Source organism: Garra rufa, chromosome 6 (genome assembly GCF_049309525.1).
Source record: "Garra rufa chromosome 6, GarRuf1.0, whole genome shotgun sequence".
NCBI lineage: Eukaryota > Metazoa > Chordata > Actinopteri > Cypriniformes > Cyprinidae > Garra > Garra rufa.
In genome coordinates, this window is record NC_133366.1 from 16,177,200 (window position 1) to 16,201,678 (window position 24,479).

Genomic DNA, 24,479 nt, shown 5'->3' on the forward strand with positions numbered 1-24,479 from the left:
GATTGTAGTCATTTCCACGTACAGTATAAATATTTCAGAGCCAGATTTTAGATGCACAGTGGCCCACCCCTAACATATTTTTGTGAAATGTTGTGTGTCAAAAGCTTTCTTGCGCAGTCAGCAAAAATAAATACCAGTTACTTTGACATTTTGTTAATTAATGCAATGACGTTTTTAAGTGCGCCTGAAGTGTCCAAATACTTTTTGTGCATGGGGGCATGACAAATGTTTGCTGGTTAATTCAATGAGGAAGTCATGAATATTTGTGAGCTAATTACATGCAAGGGAGACTGCATCTTTAGAAGTCTGGAATCTGGGCTAAATACAAACTCGTTTTATAAATGACTTGGTAATCTGACAGTTTTTCATTCAAGAATCCAGTGTTTTTTACTGGTATGACTAATGTAAGACTATAAAAGGCTACCAATACAGGTAAACATTGGAAAATACATTTAGGGGGAGGCAAAGTCAAATAAAACAGAACTAGAACTTACCATCTTCCCCACTGGTTAGGGTGAATTTGGATGAGAGCCACTGGTTCTCACTGTCTTATGTAAGAGATGCTACACAATAGCACATTAAAGCTTCAGTATCTCTGCTGCCAGGAATGACCACATGGCAGCAGAGCTCAAATCTGACTAGATGACAGCAGCTCAGTAGCTAAAGGAAAAACTGTTTCTTAAGCTTCACGAAGGACCACATATTTCCATTACTATATCTTTGCTGTAAAACATCAATGTTTGGTTGTTTTTGTCACTGCCAGGTTCATTTTCACTTGAGAAGTTGGAAAAAAAAACAATCAATGTCCTTCAAGATATGAAACAGCTGCTGTAGAGTTCACTCAATCCATAAGGGAAGTTGGTGACACAATGTGGTCTCCTCAAGGTCAAAAATGCATTGATTTGAGATTGTGCATCTAAGCTACTTTGGGTTCAGTTATTGTGAAAATAAGAAGCTTTATATCCATCTACATGGAACTATAAACCAAATCCAAGAAGGGGTAAGCAAGCAGTTGGAAATTGTGTTTTTTATTTTCAAATTCAGATTATCAAGTCAGTGTTTTCTTAGCTTCTCCAAACTGTGCTGTTTGACCTTCTCACTCTTCATGAAAAGCTTTGTAAGTGCATCGAACACACGCACAACTATAAAAAGTAACAAAACCATTTCAGGGACAAAAGATTTTCCTTCAAAATGCCATACAATTGCCTTGTTGTCCTAATCATCATGTGTTTAGGAATTATTTCGGAATTTTAATATGAATTTCTGAATTTTAGAAGCTTAGGACTTCATTTGCTGTACAAGCTGAACACACCATGCCTAAGAAAATGCCGCATTGCAATAGAGCTGTTCAGGCATGCCATCAAGACAAACCTTTAAGGCCAATTTGCCACAGGCTCTAATGGGAACTGGTTTAAATGTGTATTTTAAAAATAGAATTGGATAAATAAAAAACACATTATGGTATAACTGTGTGTAATTGACAGAGAAGTCTCTTTAATTTAAGTTAACAAGGGACCGTGTTGTACTTGTAAATCCAAAAATTTCAGAGGAAACCCATTCTAAGTCTAAAACTGAACATCTCTATTAGAACAAAACAACAATAAATAAACTGTGTTAACCTCTCTGTACTTAGCCAAAGTTTAAATAAATAAAAAATGGCTGATTTACCTCTACTTCTTTATTGGGCAGCCACTAATAATAAAAGTATGGCTGTGAAATTCAGAGTTGGTTCAGTCTTCAAAGTAAGCATGATAAAAGCTGCCTCACATGGTATGAACTCAGTGTGGAGATGAAAGAGAACTTCTCCGTTCCATCACCATCTGTCAGCTTTTCTCTATCCTCTCACAGAAGTCCTTTAAACTCCTTTCCATTTGCTATTTTACCTGAGCGTGGTGCATTAAACAGTTGTCTCGATGAATATTTGTATGTAACTGTGACTTTAATGACGAACATTGGTCCTGTTGGCAACACTCTACACCACACATTCCAACTACACCCACTTGTCCATATTGGGTGGATTTCCTTTTTCATGAATTTCCAAACAAATCATAATCCAAATTACACTTAAACGTGTGTTAGCCATTTAATTACAGCAATTTCTCTTTGTAGTTTGTATGTTTAGGGATTAAATTAGACTTTTAAACCCTGTAACTGGCTGAAGAGAACAAATAAGCAAATGTATGGCATTTTGAGGCTTGTTCAAACACATTCTGCTACCGCACACATAGAAGAGCCAGGTGGTCTTACCGAATTAGATAGCAGCAGAAGAGTAGGCTGAGGATGAAGACGAAAATGGCCGTCCCAAAGACAACAATGTAGATATTGAGGGGAAGGTTCTGGAACCCTATATTCGGCATCCTGAAACTATAATGCTGTAAATCTGAGGTCATGGATAACCTAGAATGAGAGGGGAAAAGAGACAAAGAAACATCAGTGAGTGTTTTATTGATTGCAACACTAAATGCTAGAGCAGACCACATGCCCATTAGTGTAGTAAACCATTTATGCTGTGTCAGCTCAGTTTCAAAGGAAAATAATCACCCTGTCTGCCGATGCACGCATAAGCGAATGTTCTTGTCAGTATGACTGTGATTTGATATGTGGCTTGGCTTGATTTCTGGAGCGTTTCCACAACAACTGCTTATGTACCCAACAGACCAATGAATAAACTCATTAACGCATTAAATTGTGCATTGGGCAGTGCATGTAATATTTTAGTGGAGAGAGTTTGAGAACATTGGTCCTGCAGGAGCCATTAAGCAATACCCACACTGTCTGTCTGTGGGAAATTAGTGTTAACTAATCTACTGAGAGTCAGCACAGCTTTGACTTGGTCCCTTATGAGCATGTTTTTTATATATTTATTATATCAGATTATTTCTGACTGGAAAACTACTCAAAATGAAGCTATAAAAGTTTTCCTGACAAAACTTTAATTCAAAAGGCCATGAGTATACAGTCACCCCGAAAAGGATTTGGAACACTTTAAAGTTCCAATTTCAATGTTTTAGAAAACAAAATACCTAATAAAATGTAAATCACAGTCAGAGCCAAATGTTTCAAATGGGATAGTACAACACAAATTCAATTGCAAACACAAATTGATGTCTTTAAGGCAAGAGACTGCAGGCAAAACCATTGTTTTTTTCAGACACTAGTCATCGATTTTTGGCAATTTTGCTTCTATAACTTTTCTTTCAGAATACTGAAATGAAAACATCCAGAACACACATTTAGGTGTTTGTTTATTACACATTATCTATTTGTGTCTGTATTTCAATACCTTTAAAGACTGTTTTCTCTAAATTAATTGTTTCTCATGCACTGAGCCAGAAATCCCAACATCAGTCGCACGAACATGCTCTTTTCCACAAATTTTCACTATTCTGGAGGTTTGTTAATATTCACCTAAGATATATATAAAAACATGGTGATTTTTTTTCTGGCTGTTGACAATATTTTCTGATTTATGGAGTAATTAAAAGAGATATCCAAAATCCAAAATATAAAAAAAAATCCCCTTTGTAAAAACCTTTAACTTGAATATTTCAACCAAACTAAACAATTTTGAACCTATTTTATACAATGTTTAAATTTATGCTGGGGAAATATGGTGATATCTACAGTCAGTGTCTACAGTCAACATTTATGTAAGTGAGGATAGCAAAATAACATAAACTGTGACATATTATACCCAGAAATTCTACATACATTGCAATGGACTATCAATAAAAATGATAAAAATTTGGGACCAAAAAATTATTCAGACACTTTGACCCGACCATGTTTTGCTTAAGTGTTGTTTTCTTTAATTGCTAATGCGACCTTTTTATATCACAGACTAAACTAAATTAAGCATTTCTTAGTAATTGGTCAACAAAGTATTGAACAGTGATTTACACTTACATATCAAAGTTGTCTAACATTATCAAGATTAATTTGGCCTGACACAGTTTAACTGAGTTCTTATCATATTTTATTACCACTACATATCAAATAAACTATGATAATGTGAGAATTGTTGAAGGTGTCTGAATACATTTTAGTTTGACTGTATGTGAAGTCTATTGTCTGGCCTTAAAATGTAAAAATGCAAAGAGTTTCTGTAAGGTTTAGGGATAAAGTTAGGAGATAATATCTTTAAATCAGTGTAAAAACAACAAAAGTCAAAGATAGGTGTCCTCTATAATAGAAAAAATGTGTTTGGAAGTAGCAACCCCCCTTTAAAACATAGACAATAACATTCTAAATAAAACATTAATTTAAGAACAAAAGGAGTCAGTGGAACATCCCCACAACAGTCTAAAAACAAATGTGTATGAGTGTGTTTGTGTGTAGGCCTTTGTTGTGTGTGAGAGTGAGAGTTTTCACTGAACATTCTTTAGGATGTTACTCCCCCCAGTACGGGCATGTCAGGACATGCCTTTAGTAGACAAGAGACACATGAGGCAGTGTGTGTAAACAAAGGGGGAGGTAGAGAATAACTATGTGACGTAACAGCACATGGAGCTGGGTGTCAGCCATCATACTTTGTTCTCACAGACATACTTGTACTGTGCCTATAAACATCTGACATCCTTGACATGTCTAAATGCGAGGGCCTTTGACACATTCGGAAACGCTCCCACTTTCACCCAGATTCCTACTGACCTCCAACAGATTGTTTGCTTTGCCTCTCCGTCTCTGTTTGCGTCTGTACAGCTTTAACCATTGCAAAGCTTTCTGACAGATGAGGGTAAATATCCAAATATCCAAACAGAAAATCAATAACCAGCTGCCCTTAAACACAGACACCGTTATATCAATAACAGCATCTCTCATTCTTACCGATACAGCATGTACTAGTAAACAGCAGTCAGAGGTCTGAATCTGTTGTGTTCACAATGCTATTAGCCTCTGTGACAAAATACAGTTATCGTTTCTTTATATCGCTGTACAGTCATTAATCATCTGAGCTCTTATGGCCTAGTTTTTGTCACAAAGCCAAAACATACATACTGACATTTTAATGCCCCAAACAGAAAAATGCATGCTTGGGAAAATTCCTCAAGTTCAAGACATGGAAAAGTATCTAGAATGACCTACATATTAAAAAAATGTTTTTAATATGTAGGTCATTCTACAGTCGTGGCCAAAAGCTTTGAGAATGACATAAATATAGGAAATTGGAAAAGTTGCTGCTTAAGTTTTTATAATAGCAATTTGCATATACTCCAGAATGTTATGAAGAGTGATCAGATGAATTGCATAGTCCTTCTTTGCCATGAAAATGAACTTAATCCCAAAAAAAACTTTCCACTACATTTCATTGCTGTCATTAAAGGACCTGCTGAGATCATTTCAGTAATCGTCTTGTTAACTCAGGTGAGAATGTTGAGGAGCACAAGGCTGGAGATCATTATGTCAGGCTGATTGGGTTAGAATGGCAGACTTGACATGTTAAGAGGAGGGTGATGCTTGAAATCATTGTTCTTCCATTGTTAACCATGGTGAACTGCAAAGAAACGCCTGCAGCCATTATTGCATTGCATAAAAATTTATATTTTATAGATATTGTGGCTACTAAGATTGCACCTAAATCAACAATTTATAGGATCATCAAGAACTTCAAGGAAAGAGGTTCAATTCTTGTTAAGAAGGCTTCAGGGCATCCAAGAAAGTCCAGCAAGCGCCAGGATCGTCTCCTAAAGACGATTCAGCTGCCTGATCGGAGTGCCACCAGTGCAGAGCTTGCTCAGGAATTGCAGCAGGCAGCAAAGAAGCCACTTCTCTCCAAAAAAACATCAGGGACAGATTGATCTTCTACAAAAAGTATGGCGAATGGACTGCTGAGGACTGGGGCAAAGTCATATTCTCCGGTGAAGGCTCTTTCCGATTGTTTGGGGCATCTGGAAAAAGGCTTGTCCGGAGAAGAAAAGGTGAGCGCTACCATCAGTCCTGTGTCATGCCAACATTAAAGCATCCTGAGACCATTCATGTGTGGGGTTGCGTCTCATCCAAGGGAGTGGGCTCACTCACAATTTTGCCCAAAAACACAGCCATGAATAAAGAATGGTATCAAAACACCCTCCAACAGCAACTTCTTCCAACAATCCAACAACAGTTTGGTGAAGAACAATGCATTTTCCAGCACGATGGAGCACCGTGCCATAAGGCAAAAGTGATAACTAAGTGGCTCGGGGACCAAAACGTTGAAAATTTGGGTCCATGGCCTGGAAACTCCCCAGATCTTAATCCCATTGAGAACTTGTGGTCAATCCTCAGAGGTGGGTGGATAAACAAAAACCCACTAATTCTGACAAACTCCAAGAAGTGATTACGAAAGAATGGGTTGCTATCAGTCAGGATTTGGCCCAGAAGTTTATTGAGAGCATGCCCAGTCGAATTGCAGAGGTCCTGAAAAAGAAGGGCCAACACTGCAAATACTGACTCTTTGCATAAATGTCATGTAATTGTCGATAAAAGCCTTTGAAATGTATGAAGTGCTTGTAATTATATTTCAGTACATCACAGAAACAACTGAAACAAAGATCTAAAAGCAGTTGAGCAGCAAACTTTGTGAAAACTAGTATTTGTGTCATTCTCAACTTTTGGCCACGACTGTAGATACCGAATGGGTTCAAGGCCGGGAGAGGCTCCACTGGCTGCAGGCAAGTATTTACCCTCCTCAGTGATATTAATAATTCATGTCATGTCATTTCTGTTGATTGATTGCTTTGGCACTTTTTAAGCTAAAGTTTTAGCAACCACACTGCAATAAAGGCTTATCTTACTTAGTAGTTTTGACTTGTTTCTATCAAAACATCTAAAAATTCTTATTCAAAATATCTAAACATTTAAACAAACAGACATCTAATCTAAACAGACAAAAATCTGAGTTGAAAAATTAAGATTATCGGTATCAGCCAAGGTATTCATTACTAATAATAATAGAGCAAAAACTTATTAACTGCTTAGAACAAAAAGACAAATTGTGAAAGCTAGATGCATTTGTCACAACATCACTTTTACTTCTGTTTAACAGTCATAGCATTCCAACTGAGATTTGTGTTTATCAACCATAATGAGGGCAAACTGAGAACACAAAAGGGGTTTTCATAAGTTTAAAAAAAATCCACCACAATCATAAAGTATGCACTGATGTGGAACTTCTGGGCTGATGTCAAAAACAGAAAATTAACAGAAATATGTTTTACTTTATCATAATATAGGAACTGGCAAATGTACCATACAGATCTGATAGTCTTGGAAAGTCTATCATTGGAAAGATTTCATCACTGAGACACTAATATAAACACAGTAAAACTAAACAAATGAGTTAAAGCATTGGGCTGTAATTCCATTTTGGATATTAATATTAAACTGAATTCATCCATTAGGTGCAAATAATATAACTGCTGCTATTTCAAATACACAGCTATATTTTTGCATTGCATGTTTTATCTTTTAATTAATAAAACAATTCAATGAGTGAAGTGATATTGCTGTGCAAACTTGTTTCTGCTTACATTGTCAACTCAGCGCAAAATTCCTCGTCTAATTTCGCTCATGAGTCTTGTCCAGCAAAGGAAAAAAGAACCATTCAAACAAAACTGGCTCTCTCCCATAGCTTTATACAACTTAATCTAAATCTTTTTTCCAGGCAACAGCAGCTATCAATTTTGACTTTATAAGCATTTAACAGATCGTAAATGTGAAGAACTGCAGCGCTGATATATAGCCTGATAAAACTGATTACGGTTTATGATTTCATGGCACTGTTAGAAAAAAATCCTTTGTTTACTCATGCCATTATAACAAAAATCCACCTTGGCAGTGTTAGGGATTTTCCCCAAATCTGATCCTGTGATTCTGAAATGATGTTTCTTAAACGAGCGATAGACATCTTTCCTTCCTGTCTCATTCTCGACGGACTGTAAGATGGTTATGTAACTTTCAAAAACCTTCCCTGTACAGGGAATCTCCAATAGTGTGCAGGTCAGATAGTCTAAAGGCTTTAGAAAACATGTCAACTTCTCAAAATGGAGAAGAGGGAAGGCCTGAAGAGGTCACAGCAGGGACACCACAAATAAAAACTCCTTGTGTACCAGAGTGACAGTTTCATGCACCAGCTTGTGCTAAGCAAGAGAGTCTCAGACACCAAATGTATGACGGAGCCGCTGTCCTGCTGTGGAAGACAACCTGAACCACAAAAGGTGTTTTTAAGTGTCCGTCAGGCCATTGCTGCCACCCAAAATAAAGGGAAGTGAAACTAAGCTTCTTTTTTTGATCTTCCGTACCACAGGGTGCAATATCTAGTCTCTTCTCGCCCCTACTTCCCATTATGTCACCGAACTGACCAGACAAGGTCATTCTGCAATGCTCGGCTTGCTATAACGACACTGCCAAATGGTATTTTCACCTCCAATGAGGAGGAAATGCTTTTCAATAGCGCAATGAGTCACTCTCAGTACTGAGAGGAAGTGTAGAGTAACTCTGGAGTGGCCCTTGTTTGTTCAAAATTTTCTACTTTTAATCCATAATATGCTCAGATGGGTTATAAAAAGCAAACTCTTCTGGCTAAACACAATGATTCACATACAGCAAGCCATGTGCACTTAAGCAGTAGTACTTTTTGGTTTTATTAACAAAAGCAATGAAACCTACTCTACTGCCCTATTCTCAATTTCAGTGTAAATAAAGGAGTGCGAAATCTTTAAACAGTCTCAATAGCCCAATTGGTGCACTTGAAAAATAATAAAACACCTACAGAATCCTTGTTAAGGATACAAATCTATTCCTACAAGATGACTCACAATTCTAGTAAAAATCTATGATTGGTGCTTGAAAATAAAATTGCACTGGAATAAATGAAAGGCTTGAAGGGATAGTTCACCCAAAAAAGAAAATTACCCCAAGATTTACTCAACCTCAAGTCATCCTAGATATATATGACTTTCTTCTTTCAAATTCAGACATATACAATTGGAGTTATGTTAAAAAAGTTTTACAATGTCAGTGAATGGATGTTGAGATTTTGCAGTCCATTAAAGTGCATCCGTCCATCATAAAAAATACGCTACACAGCTGTGGGGGGTTAATAAAGGTCATCTGAAGCCAACTGATGTGTTTTTGTAAGAAAAATATCCATACTTATCCTAATATCCTAACTTTATAAACTATAATCTTTTTTTTTTTTCCCACTAAATGTTTTACGTACTGATGTAGGTGTATCATAAACTCTGGTGAGAATATGCTAGTCTTGTGAGAACCAAGTTTTGTTTACATCTCCTCGTAGCTTATATAGAAATCCTCCCACATTTTTCTTTACAAATTCTCATTTTGTACTTCTAATTCGTGACCGTGTTTTGTTTTGGTCTCTCCACTGCACTTTCACGTTCGCCCCTATGTTCGCCTACGTCATCCTCTGAAACGCCACACTCTCCAATAATAAATATATTTTTCCACATCAATTAATTTCAGATGCTCTTTATTAACCCCCGGAGCTGTGAGGAGTACTTTTTGTGATGGATGGATGCACTTTATTGGAGTTCCACTAACTAGACTATTAAATCTCAACAGCCATTCACTGCCATTATAAAGCTTGGAAGAGCCAGGACATTTTTTCATATAACTCTGATTGTATTCGTCTGAAAGAAGAAAGTCATATACACCTAGGATGGCTTGAGGGTGAGTTTAGAATTGAGCATTAATTTATAAATATATAACTGTCTGTAAATAATTCATGACCATTCATAGTTCTTTAACTGATACAACTTAATGTTTACATATACTAAAGTATTTTTAACATTTTAACACTGTTCAAATAAACGCTGTAAAAGTAACCCTTGAAACCCATAGTAACTAACCGATTTTTAACTGACTTGCTCTTAGCACACTGTTGCAATTTATTTGTCTTTCATATGCCCTACCTCTCTTCATTTCTTTCTTTCTTTCTCTCTATATATATCCACATTATTACATTACATAACAAGATTATAGGGCACAATGTCACATTCCAATTTATATGCATTAGCTAGGCTCTAATCGCAATCCTAGACCTACTGTGCCCTGACATGAACAATATAAACACTGACAGTATACCAGACAGAGGAAATGCCTGATTAACTGCCAAATGATCTTCCCAAGGGAGAACAAACCACAAGCAGACTGGGAAAAATGTAGCGTTAAGCTACAGTTTCGATTCAGACTTTGAACTGAAGAGGCCTCCAACTTGAAATGTGGCACAGGGTTAGAATTTACATACAGCTTTTTGATGAACCAAGAAAACTGCCATTTTAAGGCCTGGATATTACATTACTGAGGCAGTGCAAAACTTCAAAATTACAGGGAGAATTTGGAAACTTTAAATGTCTGTGCCTATTATTTAAATAGCTAGTTAACCTAATAACAACTATTCAGCCAGCTAACAAATAGGTAACAAACTTGAACTTGCTCTGCAAAAAAAAAAAGAAAACTTACTGACCACAATTTATACAATTTTGTCCATTATAAAACCCACTAAAGCTGAGGATGCAATGCACACTTCTGTTGTGTTATAAATTGTGTTTCTCACAATTTCAATATGCAATGAAGTGTGAAATCAAACATTGTCGACATTTACCAGATTATTTATCCAAGCTACAATACTCATATTTCAGAGGCATTTTCAGGTTTCAAACCTAAAGCCTTTTTTAGTTACCAGTCTACACTCTTAAAAATAAAGGTGCTTCACGATGCCATAGAAGAACCTTTCTTTGTCTAAATGGTTCCAAGAACCTTTAACATCCAAAGAACCTATCTGTTTCTCAAAAGGTTCTTTGTGGTGAAAGAAGGTTCTTCAGATTATAAAAAATCATATTACTGTCTTCTGGAGATGTCTTCAATTTATACAAAGTCATCCTGACTATAAAAGCTTGAAATGTCTATTTCTGTAAGAGCAAAAAATTTGTTCTGAGGTTAAAAGAAAAGCACCCTGGTTTTTCCAGAAAACAAAAATAAGATACTTTCTCTTTCACTATCTTTAGGCCACCAAAACAATTCTCCATATACACTAAGGATATGCAACTTTCTAACATTCGATGTCACTTTCACATTCGCTCATGAGTCATGTCTTAGTAATGACACTTAGTAAAGACGCAAAAGGAAGCATTTAATGCAGTAAAGAGAGCTATAATTACACACTCTGTGTGCAATCCTGATTGCTAAAGTGTTTGCATAAAGATGTTGTGAAACTCAGTGAAGCAGACCATCAGCACACACCTTTATGATGACCTCTCTTATGTTGTCTGGCAGCGAAAGACCCAGTGGCATATGTTAATGCATAGATATTTCACATCCACTGAGTGGCCCCAAACACATTAAATATAAATGACATTAAAATGGACAGGCAAACATTATTAAAGTTGCCTTTCTATGAGAGCATTCAAACAGTCACTGAACAACTGTACACACTTTGGCAATCACACAAATGGTGCTCTTCACACGTAGTACACCGGAAACACTGAAATCACAATGGATAGCAATAGAGTCTGACAGCAGCATGTTGATTAGCAAATACTCTAGCAAAAATAATAGGTCAAATGTTGAATAAAATATCCGGTCTTAATCCAAATAATGAATCCAATATGCGTCACTCACAAGGGTCAGTTTTAATTTTAGATTGGGATTTATACATCACGCTGAATAAATACGTTTTCATTGATGTATAGCCAATATTTGGCCAAGATACAACTATTTGAAAATCTGGAATCTGAAAGTTTAAAGATTTAAAAGTTGTCCTAATGAAGTTCTTAGCAATGCATATTACTAATCAAAATTTAAGTTGTGATATATGTATGATAGGAAATTTACAAAATATCTTCATGAAACATGATCTTTACTTAATATCCTAAATTTTTTTATGAAAGAAAAATCTATCATTTTGATCCATACAGTGTATTTGTGGCTATTGTTACAAATATACCTGTGCTACTTAAGACTGGTTTTGTGAGCCAGGGTCACATATATACAAGAGTTGGACAAAATGATGTAAACGCATAATTGCGGTTATCTTTTATTTATCTTTTCATTGTCTATATTCTGCCATTTGTATATCAGTGTAGTATACATTCTGTTCAGCAGTGGTTAGTTACAAGCACTTAGTGAAATCGATAACTTGCCAGACTTCCAGAAAGGACAAATCATAGGAGTCTGTTTAGCAGAAGTGTCTGTAACCATAACAGCCCAACTGTCTGGTGTTTTAAGAACAACAGACTTCCCAATTATAAATGCATCACTGAAGAATAGTACTGAATAAAAACTGAAAGTGAATGATAGGAACCAAAAACACATTGTCCAAACAACAGAAATACAATGCAAAAAAAGATGGTGTCATAATCATAAAACCTGAACAGCTGTAGAACCAAGAAGAAAAGAGTATATCAATAATCAACATTTCTCATGAAATGTTTTCCAACTTGCACTCATCTTATTTTTTTCCAGTGCATTTTGGGATTGCTTTCTTCAGAAAGGATAAATGTGAATCTTACACTCTTATTTTTTTAACCCAAATGCTGGGTTATTCCTTTTGGGTACATTTTTTGGGTTATGTTTTCGTATTATTCAGATCCTGGAGTACCAAGCATTTTTTTTGTCGAGAGAGCAGTTCTAAGTGCCATCGAATTGATGCATTTCTTCAGTAAAAGCAGGTTTGTGTACATTTTATTTTATATAAAATAATTGCTGTATACCGTTTAATTGCATGCAGAGCAACATACTGGCATGCGTTGTAAACCACTAAACGTCAGTCTAATCGCGTAATGGAAAAACCTGATACTCTGCATAAAAGAAATGATTTTATTCATAAAGATACAAAATACAAATACTTTGGATGTTAGAATAGTTCCTCACAGCCGTTTACTGTTTACTGTTGAGCAGATTATGAAAGCAGTCGCAGTATATTTCGCCTATGATTGAAATGCAGGGCGGCGGTCTTAGCCGTGAGCAGTTCCCCACCAAACACGACTCCAGCTCGGGCACGAGAGTCAGCGCCGTCATGGTCAAAACGGAATAACAGAGACTGGTTGACTACACGTGAATTACTTCTGTTTAATGTTTAATTTGTTCTTTTAATGTTTGTTAAACGAGTTTAAATAGGCAATATGTATACATTTAAACGATAAACAATACTGTAAACTATAAATAAAGTAAAATAAAGGACGTTTTATCATGCAAACCATTTGTGTTGAGTATTTGACAAAAGTTTAGATGATTTATGTTCATCTGTAAACATTATGTCACGTATAAAGTAAAAAATAAGCTATATTATAATAAAAATGAATTAACTCATTAGCTGGGTTAAATAACCCAATTTGCAGGGTAAAATTAACCCCAAAATGTGTTCTGTCCAATATTTATCCAGCCCTTGGGTTAAAAACAACCCAAATTGGGTTGTTTTTAACCCAGTGTTTTTTAGATTTTGCCAAAATTACATCTCTGAGAAGTTAATACCCTGTTGTGATTCATTTTGCGTCAAAACAAGAGTTTATCTATAATGATCTAAAATCTTGTCTGGATTGTGCAGACATTAGATTACTAGGTTTTGGAACAGAGACAAACTATATAATTTTTCCTTACGCAAAGTGTTTATCCAGCTTCTCATTCTAAGACAGTAAAGTCCATTCAACAAAACAAGACAAAAATAACTCTACTACTCATACTGACACCACCCTTCAACCTCCCTACAACACTTGTGTGTAGCCTCCATAAAAACCCACATGACACACTCATGAAGACACACTTGCTTCTATAACCTACTTTTGCCTGTAAGTTAAAACTCTTATTTGTCTATGGGAACTATCAAGCTGAAAGAAGACTCCTTGCTAGGTACTTCTGGTAATCTTCCATCATAGGGAGGGTAGTTGTTACCCCCCACCATCAAGGGAGGAGCTCAATATCCCAAGGCTTACAACTGTAAAACCATGTTCTTACTGTCAACATTCCCCTACTGAGGAGCAAACGTTACTCCCTACCTAACGTTGTTAGTTGATTGTTCTCTTTTTTAACAGCCAGTTAGACACCAAACATGATCAATAGGGCTATATTAGTTTGAATAATTAGTATATCTGATTACTAGATGTTGGAAGGCAAAGCATTTTTAAGCAATGCACAAAAAAAGTAGTCAACTGACCATTAAAGGCTGGAAAAGGTTAAATTGCTCAATATCCTTCTATTCACTAGAGCCGTTTGAAACAGGAACAAGCTTTACCAGAAGTTGATTTTGTTTTTCTTTCGTTTTTTATCATTATCATTTTTGGTCTATTTATTCTTTATGTCGGGAAAAAGCTGTCTGTTTGCACTATTTCGCAACAGAGTCCCAAGCCAATTTCCAGCAACTTGTGTCGAGCCCCTGCACCAGAACAAAGGCTGCTGTCTGAATCTGAAGTGGAAATTTCCACTGAGCCTTGAGCCCTTGCTATCCCAGTTGCACATTTGAAACTTAATATTACAACAAAACTAGAGGCCCTCCAGCTTTGTAAGGGGAGTGGTGTGGGTCCTGACAGTGCCTGTGCCAGGTTAGTGAGAATATGCGGTCACCAGTTAATTATTTCATCTTACATATGGTACCTAAAAAGATTTGATGGTCTTGCAGAACTGCAATAGCAGTCCTATATAGTTATGGCAAAAAAAATAAATAAATAAATAAATAGAATGCCCTGCAAATTAACTGTTATTACAAAGCTTGCTTTCAAGGCTTTCAGCTGAGAGAATAGATGGTATCAGACAATGACTCTGCCAGCATCTGCATAAACAAACAATTTTCTTATCAGTGCGATGAGTAAATCCGCTCTTTCACTACTTTTCAATCTTAAAGGATGCCACTTCTTTGAAAAATTCTAGCTAGCAGAGTTTTAATCAACTCACATTTTAGCTTTAAAAATCACACTTGAACACTCACAAATAAACATTATGAATGATTAAGTTTCCTTGAAATGCTATAATCTCAAAAATTAAGATCACTACACATAATTTATATGCAGCTTACTAATTGTATTATTGTAAACACTGCTTGTAAAAGAAAGCTATGTCAAAACTGTTAAACAAGTTACAACATATAAGTATATATACTACCGTTCAAAAGTCAGGAAATTATACTTTATATAATACATACTTTTATTTTTATATTTTACTTTTATATCAGCAAGGACACAATCAGCAAACTGACAGCAAAGAAAACCAAATCAGCATATTAGTTTGATTTATGAAGGATTATGTGAAACTGAAGACTGGAGTAATAGTGCTAAAAATTCAACTTTGCCATCACAGTAATAAATTATATTTTAACAAAACTATTTAAATTGTAAGAATATTTGACAATATTACTGTTTTTACTGTTTTTGCTTAACCTTGGTCAGGAAAAGCCATTTCAAAACAGCCAACTTCAAAAACATTCTTTTTTAAATGTACCAACTCAAACCTATGAACAGTAGTGTATCTTATCTGTCAAGGTTATATGAGTTTGATGAATAAATAGTTGCATAGTTACATGCATTTTCACAGAACCAAAGCCATATTTATTAGGGCTGGGTTTTGACACTAATTTCACAATTTGATTTGATTTGGAATCACAAGCTTGCAATTCAATTTGATTCCAATTCTATTTATGATATATATCAGGTACAACAGTACATGGCAAATTTTCTCAAGGAAAAAAAAATCTCAGCGAATGCTGTAAAATATACATGAGAGTCAGTTGGTACTACATTACTATAATATTGAAGGTAAAAATTAACCTTTTTCGATGTGCAGGGTACTCCTTTGCTTTCAGTTGTTTGCCTTATTTTAATGGTTTGCATGCATTTGTAAAAATAGAAATAATTTTAGATAAATGTATACTTTTATTAGAGCACATAACCCCATCCCCACCCTAAACCTACCCACTGCTGAACAATATAAAACACATAACAGGCAAATTAAAGTACAGTCACAGGTATTTATTGCAAAAACTGATCATAAAAAAATCTGTTTAAAAAGTATTACAAACAAGACGTGTTGCATTCCAAGTCTTTTGAAGCCATATGACCTAATATGATCTTTATGTGAAGAACAGAGTAAATTATAAGGTTTTAAATGCTGAAAATGGCACAATCGGTCACAAGACACAAGAGCCAATGGCATTTCACAACCAAAGCGGATGTAAGGCTTCTTCTGGTGGCAATTTTTGAATTTGTGCACAGACTGCACACAGGATGAGCTTTATGGTGGATGGAGATGGTGAACGCATCTATTCCTCTCACAAATCAATTGTTTTGCCTCGAAAGACTTGGAATTTTAATATTTTTGGAAAAAATATGACTGTAGTTGTGTCTGCCTGTTATATTCTATGTTGCATTGACAGATGGTAGGTTTAGGGGCAGGGGTTGGGTTACGTGCTCATAAATGTGTAAATAGTGTAATATAAATAAAACTGTTGTGATTGTTTAAATTGAAAAATCCCAACATATATGCAATAATGGCAATATTATTACCCAATATATAATTTAATCCTGACGAAAAAAATATCCAAAGCCTTTCGCTTCCACATGTTGACGGCATAGGCTTCATATTTAAAGCAATGGAGCACCCTGCATGTTGAAAAATAATGCTAAAGGGGTACCCTGTGTGTCAAAAAGTGACGCCAAAGAAAACTAACCAAAAATCGATATGTAATGAGTTGGAACTGATTTGTGGAAACACTTAAATTACACTGAATTGAGTTATTAAAATAATAAAGTTACAATACTTTACAATAACTTTTTTTCTACTCCAATCTGTTTTTTGAAATATGAACATTGAAATGGTGGCTGTCTAACTCTCTAGAGTTAATTTTTCTAGCTGACTAATGAGTTTATGGTCACCAAATATGTTTTTTTCTGAGGTAAATGTGACGTTATGTCACATATTGTTTGCAAGCTGTTATATTGACGTCTTTCGGCGGTTAAAACACTGATTAAGTGATTACATGAGACAGGGTATGGATTTCAGTAACTTGTATTCTTTCTTTTAACATACCTTTGGACGTTCGTTCATGTTTATTTCATTCTGTAACTTCGCACTGTCGCTTCTCTTAAACTGAGGGTCTACAGCATTTATTGTTTGAAAACTGCAATAAATCTGAGACTTTTTTTCATATCGAAAATAAAGCACAAAGCTTATTATGACTTAATGGATAGGACGCACCCTACAATGTTCCATTCACTGAAAACAGGCTAGTCTAATCGACTTTTGGGATTAAAAAATCAATATTGTTTCGTAAAAATGAGTAACCGATATTTTTTACCCAGCCCTAATATTCATTGAATATATATTGATCATAATATAAAAAACAAGGGTTCTAGAGGTCATAATTCTGATGGATGGTTTGTTTTTTCTGAGCAAATGCAAATCTTGTAGTCTACATCTTCTAATGCATCTCTGACACATGGGAAGTGAACCTTTACCACATTAATTCAGATTTTACGTTTGTGCCTGATAAGAAAAGAACCTTGTATCAGTGCAGCCATCATCTAAATCATCAAAGATTGGTATAAAAAACGTCTTGGCTCAGTGTGTGGGCAGTGAGATTAATACACTGTTCAATCCAGGGCAACGGTGTTACTCCCACAGCTAATTAATCCACTTTAAGAAGAAGCAGAGCTGCAGGTGAGGAAATAGACAGGACAGAGAAGAGGAGCCAAATCCATATGACTTTATATCTATTGAGCAAGAATGTCATATGGGTTTGTGAGCACGAGGACCGAATTTTCATTTCTAGGTGAACAGGAATACGCACTGCAGACTAAGCACTGGAAGAGAGAAGATGTGATTTATAGGTCCAGAATAATGATGAATACTGTGCATGCTATCAAAAAGCTTATCTTGCAATAATTCTCTCCAGCGCTCTGCTGTGCTGAGAGTTCAAGCTGGCTTGTTATACTGATCTGAGAACAGATCTGTTGGTGCTTTTATGAGTGGTTTTATAATCCTAAATGTACGTAAGAGGGCAAGTGTCCTGTCTTGTGAGCTTAAACAGTAACATGAGAAGGGACAAACAAGTTGTAGAAGTGACACCAGCAGCTGTTGCCCCTAATTTACCCTCTCAGCCGACATTTCCCACAGCGCCCTCATAAACAACTTTGTGTTTCTTTTTGCCTGTCTTTCTTTTGGTCTTATTTCTCATCTTCTGTTCATCATGTGGCCATGTATATACTGTACACAGACAAGCACACAATAGCTCTTTAATACTGTATTAGTATTACACAAGTATCTTTTGCCACAGAATCAGTGTTTCTAAAACAGCACAGAGTCATTTTCTTTCAATGAGTCTATAAAAACTCTGGATACCGGAAATACCAGAGCCACTGTTCATTAAAGAGACTTTAAGCTGTGGATGCAAGACATTATGAAGGTGAGCGAAACTCAGCTGAATGATCAATTATACAAGGGACAGTTTTATTCTTTCAAAATATGCAGAATGTCTATAACTGCATTTTGCTAATAAATTCACTTTAAAGGAGTAGTTCATCCAAAAATAGAAAACTGCTTTAAACTGACTCACCCTAAGGCCATTCACGATGTAGATGAGTTCTCCTCATCTGAACTGATTTGGAGAAATGTAGCATTACTTTACTTCAACAATGCATCCTCTGCAGTCAATGGGTGCCGTCAGTATAAGAGTCCAAACAGCTGGTAAAAACATCACAACAATCCACAAGTAATCCACACAACTCCAGTCCATCAATTCACATTGTGATGTTAAAAGCTGTGAATTTATTTATTACACATCAAGACATTTTAAACTTCAAACCATTGCAGTCCTCTGTCCATAACATCATTTTAAATTAAACATCAAGCACTGTTTACAAGCGAGACCAGTTTTAAAGAAATATGTCAGTAGATTTGAATGCGAGATTTGCACTGGAGGAAGTCTTATTATGGATTGGTACTTTGGCCAGAAGTGACAGTTTTGAAGTTAAAACATCTTAATGATGGATTGGTTTCTTACAAACACACAGCTTTTCACATCACAAGACATTAACTGGAGTCGTGTTGTTTTCTGTAATGTTTTTAATTAGCTGTTTGGACTCTCATTCTGACGGCACCCAATCACTGCAGAGGATTCGCTGGTGAACAAGTGATGTGATTGTACATCAAAACCTACATGTTGGATGGTCTGAGGGTGAGTAAATTGTTTGGTACACTATTCCTTTAAATGAGCAGACAACTTGAACTCAACTATCAAATATGTTGTAAAGCATTATATTAAGACTTACACGGGCAGATATATCATCTTTGTAGATTTTAGGCAGGATTCAGAATTCAGGAGCCTGCAAAACATGATGACTAATTCACATCTGTGTCTTTGAAACTTACATAATCCTTTTCTTTTTTTACAAAAGAGTATTGAGGGGAACAAACATGCAAATCCAGCTGATGACGAATCGCCTCACCGTCGAGGATGTGTTTCCACATTTATTCTACCTGAATAATAGAATACAATTTCCGGTCTTATCAAAAGAAAAAAATAATTAGGACTAATTGGAACTGACTACACTTAACAAATGACCCATTAGTCATATCTGGCATGTTTAAGACTATTCATAAGCGCCATGCACAATTCAAAGACAGGCTAGGTTCAACAGCTCATTTGCATGTTATGTTACCTCAAAAATATATTAATATTAGCAAAAGCTGAATTTAGGTCAATCATAAGCATACAGCATCATACAAGCATTTTGAGCATTATTACAAAGCATGAACATCATAAATGACCACTTTTAGCATGTTAAAATAAACGTGGATGTATCTGAATGCATACTGAAAACAGATGGATTTGATGGTCAGTTGCCCGTGAGTAAACTGCTTTCAACAGTGAACTGCAGGCAAATGTTTATAGTTTTTGAGCACTGCACCACATAAGGTCACACTGTTGACCTCAACGCCATAGGGAGCTGTTATTTTCATTGTCTAATACCAAGCAGCCAGGATGGCATAAGGCAAACTGACATCTCTGGACATTGTGCACAAAAACAAGTTCCTGATTAGTTCTTATTACGTGCCGTACATGACGTTCAGCCAGCTACACTACAAAAACAGCATGCACAAGCTTTATGTATTACACCAGAGGCCAGACCTGCCTGCTTGATGAAGTGAGAGATGCAATTAAAGTAAATGAATTTTTGTGTCATGACTCATGACAAATTAAGAAGAATGCTGTGGTTTGGATCTCTTCATGTTATTAAGTTTACATGTGCACTTCAAAAATATTTGGTTAGTTAACGCAAAAATGTGCTTTATGTACATTGACCTAAATCAGTGGTAAACCAAGAACCAAAATGGCACGGGCAGGGGTGCCCAACCATGTTCATGGAGTTCAAATCCAAACCATGATCAAACCTGTATATAATTATCAAGTGCTCCTTCAGATCCTAATAATTTGGTTCAGTTTTGTTTGATCCGGTTTGGAGCTGAATTCTGCAGGAAGGTTGATCTCCAGGAACAGGGTTGGGCACCCCTGTGATATGTATTCTTAAAGGAGTAGTTCACTTTCAGAACAAAAATGTACAGATAATGTACTCACCCCCTTGTCATCAAAGATGTTTGTGTCTTTCTTTCTTCAGTCGTAAAGAAATTATGTTTTTTGGAGGAAAACATTTCAGGATTTCTCTCCATATAGTGGACTTCTGTGGTGCCCCCGAGTTTGAACTTCCAAAATGCAGTTTAAATGCAGCTTCAAATGGCTCTAAATGATCCCAAAAGAAAGGTCTTATCTAGCGAAACGATTGGTTATTAATCTATAATCTATACTTTTTAAAGGGATAGTTCATCCAAAAATGAAAATTTGATGTCTATCTGCTCACCCCCAGGGCATCCAAGATGTAGGTGACTTTGTGTCCTCAGCAGAACACAAACGAAGATTTTTAACGAAAACCAACCGCCAGAGCGAGTTCACATGAAACGATCCGGATGACAAGCTCGTGCTCAGGACAGATGGACGTGGCTGTGTATCAAAGGTAAAAAATTATATAAATACTGTTCAGTTTCTCGCAAAAAGCGATCTTTTCATGTCTTAGGACATCAATGTATCGTCACGAGTCGCAGCGTGTAATTTGGATTTGTCTGTGCATGTTTTTGTTTACTTTTAAAGGTTTGGTGCCCACCCACTCATATTATTTGGCTGACAGACTGCACCGGTTTTCGTTAAAAATCTTCGTTTGTGTTCTGCTGAGGAAACAAAGTCACCTACATCTTGGATGCCCTGGGGGTAAGCAGATAAACATCAAATTTTCATTTTTGGGTGAACTATCCCTTTAATCTTAAACACTCGTCTTGCCTAGCTCTGCGTGAACTCAGTGTATTCCAGTTTAAGACAGTTAGGGTATGTTGAAAAACTCCCGTCACATTTTCTCCTCCAACTTCAAAATCATTCTACATCACTGCAGAAGTACCAACCCAGTGTTTACAAAGTGAATGTGCAAATTAGATCAAACACCCTTTTCAAAAAAAAAAAAAGGTAAAACAGCGATGTATGAGGATTTTGAAGTTGGAGGAGAAAATGAGACGGGAGTTTTCCGATATACCCTAACTGTCATGAACCGGAATACACGCAGAGCTAGACAAGACAAGCATTTGAGGTTAAAATGTACATAAATTGTATTTTTTTTTTTAAATAACCAATCGTGTTGCTAGACAAGACCCTTCTTTCCTTGGCTGTGATGGTTTAAAGCCCTTTGAAGCTGCATTTTGGAAGTTCAAACTCGGGGGCACCATAGAAGTCCATTATATGGAAAGAAAACCTCAAATGTTTCCTTCAAAAAACATAATTTCTTTAAGACTGAAGAAAGAAAGACATGAACATCTTGGATGACAAGGGGGTGAGTACATTATCTGTACATTTTTGTTCTGGACGTGAACTACTCCTTTAAGTAAAATAATGTTAAATGCAAACAATAGCATAATATAATTGTGCATAACTGGGGCAGCAAAGCAGTCAGTGAAACTCTGTAGTTTGGCACAAATGCATCTTTTACTTACACTGTCACCAAATTAGGTAAATCATCCATGAAAATCATGACTTAAACTAAGTTTAATAAACGTAAGGGATACACATAATTAAAGTATTAAGAATTATGTCAAATATCTCAAGTGTCGTGTACCATAACTAAACATTCCCCAGCGCTCTAGTTCATAATGAAGTGCACAGGTTACTATTGTGTTTACTTTGTGTAAGAGAAGCACGTGGTAAACATAAACAGCTGGGGTCAGGCCAGCACGCGCCTCGAACATTCTGCTTTCGCGCTTCGCCTTCGTTTTATTATCACTCTGACGCCGAGAAGTTTGACACCACACGTGAATGAACGAGCATTCAGCTAAAAACTCCTGTCGCAGAGTCAGACCCAGCAAATAAAAGGCGTTAATATTGTTCATCTTAAAAGGCAACCCCGTTTGAGTTCCAGTCAATCAGTTAAACCATTTCAGAATACAATACTCCGGTTATATTTGTATTGGGCTGATAGTAGGCGGTGTCTCTACCGTCTATACAGAGAAATATGCTCTCTGCTTGTAAAAGCAGAAGCAAATATGTCTAATTGTAAATAACACAAACATTATATGCATATTAGCGACACTAAACACTTAGACTTACATTAGCTCAGTAGCCGTTCTGCTATCTAAAACAGATTAGGGAGATCCGACTCATTTCTGCGAATCGATTCGTTCGAACAATCATTTAAAAAAGATTCAACGTTCTTTTACGTCATGACGTCCTTGCGTCGTCCCACAACATTCCGCTGATGGATGTAGCTTCAGTACTCTTATTTAAGCACATATTGCTGCATATTACATTGTATTATTACTAATAATACTATATTATTGTAATACAATCCAGGGTTTCATAGTAACACAGATTTTATTTAGAATTTAAATGTAATTTGCATTTACATTCAACTACTAATTCTACTCTTTTCTACTCTTATCTGAAAAGTTTACTCACGCTTAGATACAATTCTTATTAAATGAATATTTATTAAAGCCAAGGTTTGTTGATATAGCAGTCAACAAATTAGTCAAATATTTCCAATATGTAATATGTATCGGCTTTTAGACTAACTTATAGTTTTCGTCCTATCATTGAAATCTATGGTTAAATCTAAATTATTTTAAAGATTATGAATCGGACTTATTCTAAAAAAAAAAAAAAAAAAGAAGAAGAAGAAGAAGTGGTTCTCGCTTAATGAGTTGAATGATATATTGAATCACGAACTGTACGGAGCGACTCGTGAACCGAAACATACAGAGAACCGACTCAAATTAATGATTCGTTCACGAATCGGACACGCTAACCAGCGGGCTAACGGGGTCTCTAACGTTACAAGACATCAGTTTATGTCTTTTAATCTTCGGTTTATGGGTTGCGCTTTAATAGTGCACTCGAGAAATAAACATGTCCAAGGAAGAATGTCTGTTTATGATATTGCAACAACCACATGACTGTATGTATTTATTGCTCATGTGTAGGTGTAGTATTATGGACTTACCAGCCGCTTCTCCGCCACTCCTCCCTCCTGCTCGACCACAAACCCAAACAGATGAAAGAGCTCAAATTCAGCGCCTCCGCAATATAATTCACCTTCTACCTTCTTCTAACAACCGACCAAAAATAATTCAATCACGGCTTTAGCTATGCATAAATCCGTGCGCATTATTAACAAATCAATAATCGTGTAAACACAAGCATCTCATGCTATAAGTTCACGGATGCTCGTAAAACCGAAACTAAATTCGCTCTCCAGATCGCTTGAGACTGTAGTGAGAAGTGCGCACCCCTGATATACGTCTTCATGGGATGGTCGATTGAGATTTTTGGTGGTAGATGTGAACTCTGCACGTAGCTCACGACACGAGCAGGTCCCTCCTCCTTCATCACAGAAAGAGAGAGAGAGAGGGAGAGAGAGATAGAGAGAGGGGAGTTGAGTCTGTGCGTGTGGGGAGGGAATGGATGCGGATGCTTTCACAGAAGGAGGGGCAGATCATACGTAGCCCCTGCTGAATCTCCTTACATAGACTGTATGGACATTATATCCTCCTGAGATCTAACAATACCTCTTTCCCCCCAGTGCAATGTACATATTTTGTAACACTTGAAATTCTAATTTCAAAGTGATTTGGAGAATGATTAAAGAAAATAGTGCTGTCAAAAGATTAATCGCGATTAATTGCATCCAAAATGAAAGTTTTTGTTTACATAATATTTGTGTGTATACTGTATATATTTATTATATACACACACATACAGTATGTATTTTAAAAATAACGTATTTACATGTATTAAAGGGGTAGTTCACTTTCAGAACAAAAATGTACAGATAATGTACTCACCCCCATGTCATCCAAGATGTTCATGTCTTTTTTTCTTCAGTAGTAAAGAAATTATGTTTTTTGAGGAAAACATTTCAGGATTTCTCTCCATATAATGGACTTCTATGGTGCCCCCAAATTTGAAC

General features: G+C 36.2%; 1 protein-coding gene across 2 annotated transcripts in view; it reads right to left on the bottom strand.

Annotated features, from left to right (window-relative positions):
- Positions 1 to 23,845, bottom strand: part of rnf24 (ring finger protein 24) — a 43,693-nt gene extending 19,848 nt beyond the window's left edge. The window contains exons 1-3 of one of the 2 annotated variants that reach the window (XM_073842482.1): positions 23,514 to 23,845; positions 19,251 to 19,304; positions 2,248 to 2,397 (exon numbers count right to left, since the gene is read on the bottom strand). In XM_073842482.1, coding sequence (XP_073698583.1) covers positions 2,248 to 2,397; positions 19,251 to 19,267 — 167 coding nt within the window. In that variant the 5' untranslated portion in view covers positions 19,268 to 19,304; positions 23,514 to 23,845. The remainder of the gene's footprint in view (positions 1 to 2,247; positions 2,398 to 19,250; positions 19,305 to 23,513) is intronic. The other variant, XM_073842483.1, reaches the window with a different exon arrangement.
- Between the last annotated feature and the right edge of the window lie 634 nt (positions 23,846 to 24,479).